The sequence below is a fragment of the Chionomys nivalis genome, chromosome 7, assembly GCF_950005125.1.
Source record: "Chionomys nivalis chromosome 7, mChiNiv1.1, whole genome shotgun sequence".
NCBI lineage: Eukaryota > Metazoa > Chordata > Mammalia > Rodentia > Cricetidae > Chionomys > Chionomys nivalis.
Genome location: NC_080092.1, coordinates 39,085,974 through 39,100,097, shown reverse-complemented (window position 1 = coordinate 39,100,097; position 14,124 = coordinate 39,085,974). Strand labels below are relative to the sequence as shown.

At 47.6% G+C, this 14,124-nt stretch overlaps 1 protein-coding gene across 2 annotated transcripts in view; it reads right to left on the bottom strand.

The window, feature by feature from the left end:
* The window catches only part of Gria1 (glutamate ionotropic receptor AMPA type subunit 1), a 319,356-nt gene that overhangs the window by 109,894 nt on the left and 195,338 nt on the right, over positions 1-14,124 (bottom strand). For both annotated transcript variants that reach the window (XM_057774070.1, XM_057774071.1), the window contains exons 6-7: positions 5,992-6,153; positions 2,672-2,839 (exon numbers count right to left, since the gene is read on the bottom strand). In XM_057774070.1, coding sequence (XP_057630053.1) covers positions 2,672-2,839; positions 5,992-6,153 — 330 coding nt within the window. The remainder of the gene's footprint in view (positions 1-2,671; positions 2,840-5,991; positions 6,154-14,124) is intronic.

Here is a 14,124-nt window from a genome sequence, read left to right as displayed (position 1 = left end):
AGAAGGAGGGGCCCTGGGCAGTGGTCTGGTTCTACCTCTGTGACTAAGCCTCTGTATCACTAGGGAGTCATCACAGGGCACCCTGGGTCTACCATCTCATTTATAAAGGGAGGCAAAAACCACGCCAGTGATTCCCAAGGTCTCTGCTAGCAATAAACTCTTGATTCTAAGATGATTCACAGAGATTTGAAAAGGAGTCTGTTTTAGTCAGATGGATTTAGTGAGGGAACATTTTGGTTTGTTTGTTCGCTCATCAAAGAGACTGAAGGAGTCTCTCGTGGGTTGGACTTGACTTTTTTCATTGTCCCCAGTGTTTAGTCCCACTTGTTCCCTGGAGTGCACAATCAGCTTTTGTGAGCTACCCATGAAAGGCAGGCACACATGTGTCTCAGTTCCAAAACAGAGTTAAGATATGAGCCTTCACCATGGCAACTGACTCTCTCCAGTCCTGCTAGGACAGAAACAGGGGATGAGTGTATATTGCAGCGGAAAGATGTGAGTTAGACCATAATGGAAATGAATGCACTCTCAGAGATTTTTTTCTCTCTAGAATTTCCTGTGTAACTTGTGTTAGGTAGAAACTAGAACTCCTCCTGCTTCTGCCTTCTGAATACTGGGATCTTGGGTGCTGCCTGCGTGGCCTCCTCCTCTTCATGGGAAAAAGATCCATCAGAGAGCTTGATGGGTATTCTGAGGTTGTTCAGAGAGACCTGGGGGTTGTCTTTCTTGCTTCCTGATTCAGACCACTGCCTGTCATGCCACGTTGCCTCCTGGGCTTCATCTCTGTCATGGTGGCATCAGACTATGTTTTCAGGGATGTCATTAAGATGGGAGAAGCAGAGGAACTGGAAGGTTGTGGCGCCAAGAGCGAGTCCCTGGGACCATCTGAGGCCAGCCTCACATTGTAGACAATCTGTCTCGACTGCTGTCAGGAAAAGCATTTTAAATAAGCTGGAAATGGATGCTGACTCTATGGTAATCATTCTGGAACCTGCCTGGTGTCTGTTATCACTGCCTGATGACCTGGAGGCTGACCTGCACAGAGACACAGCTGAGGATCTAGAGATGCCTACTGTGGTTGGATGATCTGCTGCCTCACTTCGGTCTGGAGGAGGCGACTGAATGATCTCCAGCACACAGGGCTCTTTATCAGGCTGGGAAACACCTGCGAGGCTCTTTTCTGAGCTTTCTCCAGGCTGTGAATGTTGCCAGAGCTGTGAGCATGTGGATGAACATTTCGTGTTCATGTATCTCATGTTTCGATGTGCTCCTCTCCCCTGGGAGCCCAAATCCACCGTCTGCTGAATGCAGGCTTAATGGCAGAGCTGACCTCAAACAGGGAATACCATTGGCTGGGAAGAGTGGGTTTTGAAGGACAACCGTACAAAATATCTTGCCACTATGGGTTCCCCTCTATTCCCATGCCATTCCCTTTGCTTTTAGTGTAGCCTCCTTCCCACCATTTCTTTGGAAATACAGCCTCCATCAGGAGGAACCAGAGGCAGTGCTGTGTACCAGCAAATTGAGAACCACAACATGGGCTTGCAGTACTTCTAGAAACTTCTAGGACCTCCAAGAGTATTCCAGCAGTGGAGAGATCCTCAGAAACTTCTAAAGCAGGAAGGTCAAAACAGACCCATGTATACCACTGCCTCACCCTGCTGTCCCAGAAGGCATATTAGCAATTGAATATTTATACTCTCCACTGTGGAATTTGGATTCTGCCTCCAACTCCTGTGCATAGGCAATCAATGGGGCCAGGCGTGATTTTCTATTCTTGTTCTCTCGCTGTTCGAGTGCAAACAGAATTGATGACTACAGTGCTGAGACTTGAGAAAGTTGGGTCAGAAGGATGAGCAATGGAGCCTGGAAAAATGCACCAATAGAAAAGGGATGAAGAAGTCAAGTCTAGGCGTCTGCTCGCAGCTCAGAGCCAACCCTGAGCCCTTCTTTTCTCTTCTAGTTTGTATGTGGTGTGCGTGCGTGTGTGTGCTGTATACAGATGTGTGGATAGGTACATATGCATGTGTGTACATTTACACGTAGAAGCCAGAGGCCGATGTCTTCCCCTGCTACTCCCCACCTTTTATATTGATATAAAGTCTTGCACTTGAACCCAGAACTCACAAGCTCTGCTAGTCTGGCTAACCAGCCCACTGTGGAGATCCCATCCCTGCCTCCTGAGTGCTGGGATGATGACCAGTCAATCTTATCTGCCCACCGTTCATGTGGGTACTGGGGATCCAAGCACTGGTCCTCATGCTCTTGTGGCAAGCATTTTCCCTGATCAGCTACCTTTCCAGCCTCGTCCCTGCATAGATCAAGTCCTCTTTCTGAGCATGGAAATCAGTGCCTTCCTTCCTTCCTTCCTTCCTTCCTTCCTTCCTTCCTTCCTTCCTTCCTTCCTTCCTTCCTTCCTTTCTTCCTTCCGTTAGCCCTAAGCAGAGAATGCAGCCTTGGTACTACAACGAATGATATTACATTTTAGCAGTCTCTTTTTTTTTGTCGTAAGTTTGACTCGAGTTCCACACATTTGACATGAACAGTGCAGTGGTCACTCTGAACTCCAGGCACACTCTTCATTTCAGAGCGATGCATGCTGCTTGTACTTGAAGCCGACTTTTCCTGTTTTGCTCCCAAGAATGAGACGGGGAGGCTCTGCCAGCCTTACCTGCTGCAGGGCTCTCTGGATGTCAATCCCTTGGCCCCAGGGCACAGCAGGGTTAGCCAGACAGTCCCCGGCATTTCCCCGTCGGGATATGTCAATCCTCTGCCTCCGCAGGCTCTGGAAGGCCTCGGCCATCACCTTCACACCGTCGTAGGTGAGAGCGGATGTGTACTGGGGAAAGAAGGTAGATAGGCAGGCGTCAGAGAGAGCTGACAGAAAGGTGGGCTGGGGGGCTGTGTTGGGGAATGGCTTCCTGGTGGAGAGAAGTTTGTGGTGGGCCAATGGCTGGGAGCTGTGTTTCGGAACGTCATCTCTCTCACAGGTCTGTCCAGCCAGTGGCCTCTCCAAAGCTGTAGGTTTAGCATGGCCAGTTGTGACCTTTAAAGGCAAGCCAGCATTTTGGAGTTTGGTGTTCAGTCTTGTGATCTGAAAAATGTTGGTTTAATTGGGAAAAAATGCACAGATTAAATATAACATATCTGCAGGCCAAATACATGGAAAGTCAGTTGGCTTCCTCAGTAGGAGAATTAGCTACTGGGAGCCAAGAAGAGCTGCCTGCTCTACCACCTCTTCTAACAGTAACGAAAACAATATTCCAGGATGAGCAAGCTTCTAATTATCTCTGTGCATGGCTTACTCTATGGTAAATGCATATTCTATACATTCCCCATCTTGTGGATTAATGTTAGCACTTCAGGATTTTTCTTGCTTGACCAAAGGGCGGCTAAGATGTGAATGAGGCGAAACTGGTCTTATTACCTAGTACGTCATCTTAAGGTCACACTGCACAGCTAGAGTATGAGTTTGTTTTCCAATTCCTAGTTTATTTCCTGATCTGAATTGTTATTTGTGGTCATGGGTGCATATATGTACCTTTCTCTTCTCTCCCTCTCTCTCTTCCTACCCCCCTCCCCCCTCCAGCCTGGAGGTCTTCCTCAGTTTCTCCCTATCTTATTTTTGAGACCTCCTGTCTCTGCTTGACTGGGATTACAAGCACACATTGCTAGGCCTAACTTTGTCTGTGGGCGCTGGGAATCCAAAGACAGCCGTCATGTTTCCATGGCAAGCTCTTCACTGACTGAGTTGCCTTCTGAGGCCCTTCTAATTTATATTTTTGAAAGAGACTAGCCTGGAACTCTGTGTAGCCCCAGATGATCATCCTGCCCCTACATTTTAAGTGCTGGTATTGCAAGCATGCACCACTATGCCTGTTTTATTTTATTTTATTTTTTATTTTTCATTTTTGTTTTTCGAGACAGGGTTTCTCTGTAGCTTTGGAATCTGTCCTGGAACTAGCTCTTGTAGACCAGGCTGGCCTCAAATTCACAGAGATCTGCCTGCCTCTGCCTCCCAAGTGCTGAAATTAAAGGCGTGCACTACCACCGCCTGGTACCTGTTTTATTTTCTCAGGAAAAAATGCATTACCCTTAGAAACTGGCTTGGGCAGTCATCGAATAATTTGTTAGCCAGTGTCAGTCAATCTTTGTCTGAAGGCACTTGGTTTAATCAGATACCTAAATGAGTCTTTATTCTTGAAGAGTTAAGTCTGTTTGATCACTGATGGGACAGGAAGTGCCTCAGTTATATAAACTGTGGTCCACAAAGTTAACTAAACAGCCTAGAAACATGACCCACAGATGCTCTGATGGTCCCTGACAACAGGCTTGGCCTCAGTGTCCCTCTCAATACGGTGTCACATGTAGCCAAGCCATGCTACAGGATTTGATTTAGAAGGCCAATGGCCCGCTCTCCACATTCACAAACACTATCAGATATAAAACAAAACAGGGTTTGGCTCTGGGCCTGAGGAGTGAGAAGCTGGCTGCAGACCCAAATCGAGAGCAGTTGTGCATCTCCAGGCAAGGTTCTCTGATGGTCAGCTGGGCAGACAGAGGTAGGGAGTGTGTCCCACCTCAGCACGCCATTCCCAGAGGCATCCTTTTAATGAGGTGGGCATTTTTCTTGTGCTCCGTGAGATGGTGACAGAAGGGTGGGAGCTGTCATGCTTGCTTAGCACTCGTGAGGTGTCAATTTCAACCCCTGGCACTGCTAGAGAAGGAAGAAAGATGGTGGCCCTGAGTAGAATAGAAGCAGCATTTTTTGCCTTCCCTTGAACCAGCTAAAGGCAGTTTGCTTACATGGGGCCAGGGATGGGTAAGCAGAAGAGCTGCTAGTGACTTCTGAGAGGAAGTCTCTGTGTGTACATGTTCATGTATGTGTGGTTGTGTATGCATATGTGCGTGTGTTGAGGTGAGAGGTCAACATCCGGAGTCTTTTTGGTCTTTCTACATCTTAATTTTGAGACACGGTTTCTCACTGAACCCAGAACTCACCAATTTGGCTAAGACTGGTTCACCAGCAAGCTCCAGGGACCCTGATGCCTCTGCCTTCCCAGCACCGGGGTTACAGGTATGTGTTTCTGTGTCTGGCTTTTTACATGGTTATTGGGAGTCCCAGCCAGGTGCAATAAGCCCTTTACCAAGTGAGCCATTCCCCAGTCTCAGGAAAAGAATTCTGAAAAACAGCAAGTGTGCTTTTTGTTCTCTCATCCTCCTGCTGTGTTATGGTTTGGGCCTGATACTCTCCCCGCTCCCCAGAGAAAAGTCCTCACGTGGCGAAGGCACAACCCCCAGAGGCAGGCTTTAGCAAAGCAACTGTATCATGAGGATACTGACATTAACCAGTGCATTAAAGCCCGCCCCCCAATGAACTGATAACCCAGAGGCATCCCTGGGAAGTGATGGAAATCAGGAGGCGGGGTTTTCCTTGGAGGAAGTGGGCTGCTGAGTGTGTGCCTTTGAAGGCTGTAGCTTGTCTCTGGCCCCTTCCAGAATCCCCACTTCCTGAATGCCTTGACAGGAGTGGTTTCTCTCCATTGAGTCTTTCCACTGCAATGTTCCTGCCTTGCCACAGCTCTAAAGGCAATGGAGCCAATGGGCCCACACACTGCAACCATGAGCTCAAATAAACCTTTCCTCCTAGAGCTGATCTGCTCAAGTATTTTGTCCCCCGACAGAAATCAATTAGCAACCGCTGGGGAGAATGCAGGCATCATGATGGAAGTCTGTACAGCCTTCTTGTGCTATATAGCAGAAGACGAAAGCCGAGGGTGGCAAAATCAAATGCTGAGGGTAACAACAGTCTCTGATGCCTGTTCACCAATGTAACAGTCTTGGGCTGCTGACCACTGTCGTGTTGGGATGCCTGACCTTCGTGGCGATATTTTCTTTTGCTTAGCAGAAAACCCATTTCCTTCCTAAAGACGAACATGCCCCAGTGTTCGGGGCTGACTAGGGGAGACAAACAGGTATCCGTTTTCACACCTTCGGCCTCTTCCAGTCGACCCTGGTGTGGTCTCGAGCGTCGCTCGTCCTCCACTGCTGCATGATTCTGGCTGGGATGGTGTCTGTGTAGTTCACCAACTGGAAACCCGTCACGTTGGCTCCACTCTCCTTGAACTTGTTTAAGTCAATGTCCATGAAACCCTGCGGAGGAAGGAAAGGGGAAAGTCAAACATGTTGCTTGGACAGGTCCATGTCACCGCGGGGACATGTCTGCAGGTCTATGTCACCACGGAGCAGACTCATGAGGCTTTCTCTTCTGCTTCTCAAGGCAGAACAGACTGAAAGTAGACAGCACTGTCTTGCCCCCTTTGGATCCCATTATCATAGGTTCCTTTACACAAAGTTAGCATAAGAGGCCAAGAGTGCCTGCCTGAGGATGGCACCCCCAGGATGAAGGGGGGGCTGGCTTACACTACCTTGGGCCATGTGACTTTGTGTGTTTATGCAATGGAGCCTGGAGGTTAGGGAAAAGGTGAAATAGACACTATGCACCTAGACTGACAATTGCTGAATGGCTGGGATTTTAAAAGTTATTGATTATTACTATTGCTATTATTTCTTTTAGGATTCCATACAGTTTATTTTGATGATAGCAACTCCTCCTCTAGCTCCTCCTGGATCCATCCTTCACTACCCACTTAACTTTGTGCCTTCTTTTTTATATTTTTACCCATTGTGTCCTGATGGAGGAGGGTCATCTGTATATGTGCTACTCTCATTGGTTAATAAAGAAACTGCCTTGGCTTTTTGATAGGGCAGGATTTAGATAGGTGGAGTAGACAGAACAGAATGCTGGGAGAAAGAAAGTATAGTTGGGCAGCTGTCGTGGAGCCAGCAGCCAAGTCAGACATGCTGAATCTTTCCCGGTAAGCCATCACCTCATGGTGCTATACAGATATTAGAAATGGGTTAGATCAATATGTGATAGTTAGCCAATAAGGGACTGGAGATAATGGGCCAGGCAGTGTTTAAATGAATACAATTTGTGTGTTGTTATTTTGGGTGTAAAGCTAACCATGGGGAGCCGGGCGGGATGAAAAGCAGGCCTGCTCGCCCCGTCACTACAGTGTCCAATAAACTCTTGTGTGGGGGACCAACCCTTGCATGATAAACCTATCAGGTATTATATTCTTCAAGAGCGCTGGCTCTCCCAGCAGCTACCAATTGGCAATAACTTCTTGGCTAGGGGTGGGGATTTGTGCCAACCTCCCATCTTCATATTGGGTTTTTGTCTAGCTTAAACTTGTGCGAATGTTGTACATTGTGTCAAAACTACTATGAATTCATATGCGCAATTGCCCTGTTGTACTTGTAAAACACTATGTGCACAGTGTGTGTACTTGGCTGTGTGTGGCATTGTGTGTCTCTGTGTGTGTAGGTCAGAAAATAATTGTGTGGAGAGTAGTCTTTCCTTCGACATCTACATGGGTTCTGGGGATTAAACTTGGGTTTTGAACTTGGGTGACAAGCCCCTTTACTTTTAAGTCATCTTAATGTCCCAGAGTCTTAAGGGCACAAGATAGAAGAAGCAAAAGGAAAATCTTGAAGGAAGGGCCACCCTTGCTTACCACCCTGCTTTACCATTGGAGAGAGGAGCCACTGAAGACTGCTGGGAACAAATGTCTGCAAGTTGCCCAAGGTCACCAACAAGTCTCTGGAAGGGGCTGGCTTCTGCTGGGGGCCTTTATCTCTCCCTATGCTCTTTCATGTACAGTGAACTGGACCTGTTCTCCCAGAGGAGGCCTGGCCACTTCTGACATCCATGAAGGATTCTTTACAGCAAATGGAATTTCCTTCCAGTTCAGCAAAACACTCACCCAAAGCCAGGAAACCTTGATCTTAAAAGGAAGCCTTGCATTTATATAATGAATTCAATGATGCACAGTATTTTCACATCTGTGACCTCATTTCACTCCACTCCTTTCTAAGGGTACAGTTTATGTGTCTGCTTGAGATGTACAGAAACTAAGACAGAAAGCGAGGGTCAGCACCCACAAAGCTGCTCGCCGAGCTAGCAACAGAGAAGGGACCAGAGGAGCTAAGCTCTTCTGCTAAGCAATTCATTCCCCATCCCCCCAAAAAAACCCTCATCACCAAACACACTATTCTGAGAACTTCGAGTTTTCAAGACCCTTCCCTTGTGAACTTTATGTTCTCCTAGGGAAAATCAGAGAGCAGACAAGTAAACGCATAGCACACAATACTGTACAGCAGTGTGCTCTGGAGTAGCTGTGTGTCTGAGAAGAGAGGGTTTGTGGATGGGGAGATGGTCCTGGAAGGAGTGGTCCAGATCAGCCTGCCTGTGGGGCCTTAGTGATTGATACGAGTACAGTAGAGTCCCATGTGTGGGTCATGGGGATACCTGGGTGGGATACACGGAACAAAGGACCAGGGGTAGGAGGCTGCTTGGAATGTTCCAGAAACAGCAAAGGGACTGGTGTGCCTGGAAGGCAATAATGAGAAAGATTTCTGGTAGGAGATGAAGTGAGATAGTGGTCCAAGTTGGGTCTCACACTGTATTTTAGCTTGTATTTTCCTTTCTTTCTCTTTTCAGTTATAATTAGTACTGCACTACAGGTTTTTGAGCAGGGCCCACAAAGCTCACGCATGATTGATTCCATGGCTTGGATGAAGTGCCCGATCTTGCTAACAGAAACAGACTAGGAGAAGGAGCCAAGGACGGGTCCCCGAGATGGGGAAGTCCACAGCTGGCAGCAGAGACCTAAGCACCGCACCTGTCTCTACCTCCAGTCTCAGGGCTTGTCTACCTCAAACACAAGCTCCTTGGCTTCCGCTAGCGCCTTTGATAGTCTCTTACCCCTCAGAGCTCTGTTTTACAGACAATCCCAGTTCAGTCCCACCCAGTCTTTGTCCTCACTTCCTGTCTAGGAAGACTATTTCGATTCTTGACTCCTTTCCAGGGTCTGGATCATAGCTAGCACACCGTCTCTCCGGAGAACTCACTCCTGTCCCCTCATCTGAAGAGCCAGTTCCTCCCCTGCAGCAGACACTGTTGGCCCTGTCTGTTTCCACTCTCTGTCGCACACCACTGTTTCGTTTTCTGTGCTAACTGCAAACACCTGCCACCCCACCTGCATGAGGGGGAGGCCAGGCGTGCCAAGCTCACATGCCCATGGGCAGCTCTCTACACTAGTGACGGCTGTGGACTTAGTAGATGCCAGCTAGCATCCTCTACCTAGTGCTTAAGCTGGTTGAACATTCTATGCTGACATCCAGAGATGAACCGTGGCGGGGGTAGGGGGCATTCTTGGTCATGTGCTTCAGTGTCCACTTTCTCTGTACATCCCTACTGTGTTTCTGGGATTGGCACATAGCGCTTGCTTCTTCCTGAAGCCTATCTTTGGACTCTGCTTGCGGGAGAACCCCGGTTGAGATTCTTCCAACACTCAGTCTGGCCCATACCAACGTTGTGCCTGCTGTTTCCCTGGAGCACCTGTCACCCCGAGATCATCTTCCCTCCTTATTCCCTTTGTCCCCTCTCTTTCCGTTGACATGCTAACTACTGAAGGTGAAAACACTTCCAATTTCCGTCTTGCTCACTGATTTTTTCTAACACCTAGCATCTCAATACATGCCCAGCCCAGGGCAGATGCTCAATCCTTTCTTGCTGTGAGAATGACTGAAGCTAGAGACTGTCCCTTAAGCAGGTGTGCCAATTAGCCAGGGGAAACGTGACCAGCAGGCAACAGCTGCCAGCGAGTGATTTTAATCAGGTGAGATTAACTTGTACCACAGCCACAGTTCACAGAGGGACACAGAGGTAACTGGCTTGTGCAAGGATACCAGCCAGCTGTTCTTAAAGGTAAAGTCAGAATTTGTCTTCCCTACCCAGCCTGCATTTGGCGGCAGTATACTCTATAAGGGTACAGCTGTCTCACCATTGGTTAAGAGCCAGTACACATTTGGGAGGTTTTCTGTACTCTTTAGAGACTTTTAAAAAGAACATCTTGTTCGCCAAACAGCTATTGAGAGAATGAAATGAAAATTATCTCCCACAGTCAGATTCTGTCACTCGCGATCTGTAACAAGCTCCTGGGCATTCCCACTGACTCCCCCTCCCCCAGCATAACGAAGGCCAAGAGGAACTGTGATTTGCTCAAATAGGAACTCAGCTCGGCTTCATCGCCAGCAACCCTGGCGACAATGCTAGTGGAGCCAACCCAGGGTCACACATAATCAAGTTGATGGGAACCTGCAACCCTACACCCATAACCCAGAAACAGAACAGCTATGAACTCCTTTTTGTGACACTCACTATGAGAACCGAAACCAGGAAGCCACTCGGGATCAGCACACGTCTAAGAGTTGCCATCTCCCCTCCAGTTCAAGACTGCAGGCTGGGAACGCTAACGCTGACCCCGGAGATGTCTTAATCACAGGAAACTAGACTCTCACGGTTGCTAGGCTTGCTTTCTCTACAACGCAGGGATGTAGACTTGGTCAATAGAGAAATGTGGTCTTGATTAAGAAAGAAAATAATGGCATTAGCTCTTTGCCTGCTAGGGAATTGTGAAATTCAGCTAAGTCTCTTCCTCCAGTATGTTTACTAAGTAGGTTTAATTAAATCATTTTCCAATTTCCTTTTCTATTAAAAATCCAAGGGGATATTATGTAGTAATTTGTGCATTTTCTTTATCTATCTCATTCATGTTATTGTCTAATGTGTTTAAGGATGGATGCCATGGTGTTAATTACAATTCTTGAAAAGTTTTAGCTATGAAACTTCACCGTCATGACTCTCTTCAAGCCATACTGTATATTTGATAACACATCCCCCAAATGCGGAGTCCATTGCTCTGAACCCCTTTACTGCTGAAAAAGAAAGACATGAGCTACAGGTGTTCGCTTTCTCAAGTCACTTGTCACCCAAAGTTAGGCCTTCCTCTCTTTTACTGTCCCCTGAGCCCTGGCACCATGTGCTTCTCTTCGAAGAGTGAGTGTTATCTAGAGTGGCTTGGTGACACATGCCTGTAGTCCCAGCACTTAGCAGCAGAGGCAAGGAGGATCAAGAATTGAAGGTCAGCCTTGGCTGCGTAAGGGTCTATTGCAGCCTGAGCTATGTGAGACACTGGGAAGAAGGTACTTCTGGGGTCGCTGGGTTGCCCTCCCTCTGTGCACTTCTTCAGTAAGTCTTTCTGTATCACAGCTCCATGCATGACCAATGAACAGGCAACATGCAAAGAATGTTCTGCCTCCCATCTTTATCCAGTGGCAGAGGACCTAGCAAAGGAAGTGCAGGTTGAGGATGTTCCTTAATCTGAGGGACATAGAGACTACCTGGTGTAGAATTATGAAGACAATTATCAACAGAATTAGACAAGATAGCATAAACTGGTCACTAAGGAGAGGCTGGGTATATTCAAGGGAGGTTTAGTACTGTTTTATCACGTAGTTAGTGGGAGTCACGGATGACACTGAGTTAATGGGCAGGAAAAAGAGGTGCGGGCATGTTGTGTAGATGTGCGGAAGAAATGGCCAGAATGACCAATTTATGGTGAAGGTATAAGTTCATACTTATCACAAGTTTGGGATTGGTTTGGGCCCCAGGACCAGGGCCGGGGAAAGTTTGGAAAGTACAGGGTTCATTATATTTTAGACCCTTCTGTCATACACTTTTACCCTTTTAATGCCCCTAGAAGATAACAACAAACTTCATATAAAGCTAATGTGCTCTCTGGTTGAGTGTCATTGTGAGTCCCTAGAAGGGAAAGAGAGGCAGGATAGGGTATTGTAGAGGTAGTAACATTTGAAGAACCATGTTCTAATCTGGTTAGAGAGCTCAGCTTCTTCTACCATCTCTTAGCCTGGGGCTGAGGGACAGCTGTGGGCTGCAGCATCGTCCCAAAGCACGGCTCATAAGAAGAACAAAAATGAGGATAGAGGCTAAAATAACCACCTCATGCCCATGACTTAACTTCATCCAAGCCACCTTTTGGTGATTGTGGGGCTACTGCTGAAGAGAAATGAAAATTCAGCTAATTGTAAGTCTTTCCTAGCTTCCCGCCCAAGCAAGACATTCATTTTAACGTCTTATAAATGTGGCCCAACTTAATCCCGTAAGCAGCCTGAGAGGAAACTGGACAGTAGCCCCAAGAGCTCATCTGCATAAGCCACTGAAAGAATTCACCCCACTTTTGCTGAGATCTCATTCAGAGACCTCTGTGAATGCCCTAACTACACAGTTTGACTTCTTCGCGAACATGCCACACTGCCAGAGGGAACATGGGAGTTTTAGATTCAGGATCATGTATCCACTACCCTAGTCAAAGAGGGCCAAAACTCTTGTGGTAACAGCGCACAGTTAGGAGCCTGGAGCAAATGTTGCCTGGCCAGAGCTCGTGCCTTTCTTTAAAAGTCTCCACCAGGCTGTGTAGAAACATCACAAGCACTGACTTATCTGGAGCCTGTTAAGGAGCCCCCTGCCCTTTATCCACGCCCAGGCCGAGAGTGTCCATGGTGGAGGGCCCGAATGTGAGTGTCACAGGTTTTTGTGAATCTAGTCACAGCAACATCACCTGACCATTTCCATGTAAATTCTGGGGATTGAACTCAGGTCCTCAGGCTTGGGAGGCAAGCGTTCCACTGTCTGAGCCATCTCCCCAGCCCACAGCACAGCAACTTTTCAGGCTGACAAGCTTTGGCCTCCAAGCTTGATTTTCCTTTGTGAGATCCTGAAAAGAGGGTCACCCACACACTGCTCAGCCCTCGGCATCCTGTCTAAGCTCACATCACACCCAGCAGAAAGGAGACAGAACATTCCGCAATGCTCAGGTTTGGCGTCAAGACGAAGGCTTATTAAGGAAAGACCCTTCCGTCCCAGCCCCTTGACACCAAGAAGAGGTAAGATCAGACCAAATCAAAAACGTGTACTTTATACTCCAAATGGCACAGGTTGAACATGTCAAGTTTTCCCCAAATTGTCAGAGAGAAATCTTAGATGACAGCTCTGTGGGGAGCCACAAGAATGTATGGTTTGAAAAGTCTCCTTCTATTAGGAAGGCTTTGAAGGAGCAGAGAGGATCAGCCTGAAACATAATAGAAGATTGAGAGGGTAGGCGAAGGATGTACTCGACTCTCGGGAGGGTAGGGTTGTCATGGGGAAGAGGTGGGAAATTTGTTCTCTAAGGCTCTGCAAGGTGGGCCAGACAGATGAACAGTCAGATGCCAAGGGAGACCGAGTTCTGTTAAGATAATGACAGCAACCCTTGCGTTTTGCATGAAGCAGGCAGAACCAAATGAGGAAGCAGGCATTGCCATGGGGCCTTTGCCTTGATTACCGCATTTAATCCTCATAACCACACGAAGAAGTAGGTTCTTCTTTAACACTTGCAAACTGGGAATGAGAAAACTTAGTAGATAGGCTTCTCTTCAGCTACTGTAACTACCGAGAGATGGAGGGAGTAAGGTGACTTTCTGGCTTCGGTTCAACCTCTGTGTATCCAGCCATCTACCCTCCTGTTCATTCATCTCCTGCCAGGAGCCACTGGAATAGGCTTCAGCTTAAAGGGGGAGGCAGGGGGGTGTCCTCTTGGAGACTAAGATCTTCAGCACCTTTGATGTGCCACTTGGAGTGTTAGCCTTTTAGCCCCCTATTTCTGCATCTCTGTTGTCTGTGGTTGTGACAAAGGCAGAGACCATAGCTGCTCCTCCAAATCAAGAGCACAGTCCCACAGGGTCCACAGACTGCGCCTGGTGTGGGATGGCGTGTTAAGAGCATGTAGAGGAATGAAGCCACAGAACCCGCTCTGTTCCTGACTTCCTTACAAGTGTCAAAATTGCTACCTCCCACCCACACCTTTCGTCTCAGGGACTAAAGGTGTCTTTTGACTGACTTTTTTGTGTATGTTTTCTTAGGAAACAGGTCAGAGATAAAAAGCCCCAGGAAGACAGTTTTAGGGATAATCACATAACTTCTTGTCCTGTCTTTGAAGCTCATGAGCTCTTTGCTCTAGGACATCTGTCGTAACCTGTACAGGCAAGTGGGTATTGATTTACCAAAGACATCTGTCAGATCAATAATCCTTCAAGATGTGTCCCAGGCACAGGCTGCAGAGGTCACCATGCTACGTTAGGGGCAGGAACAGAAGACAT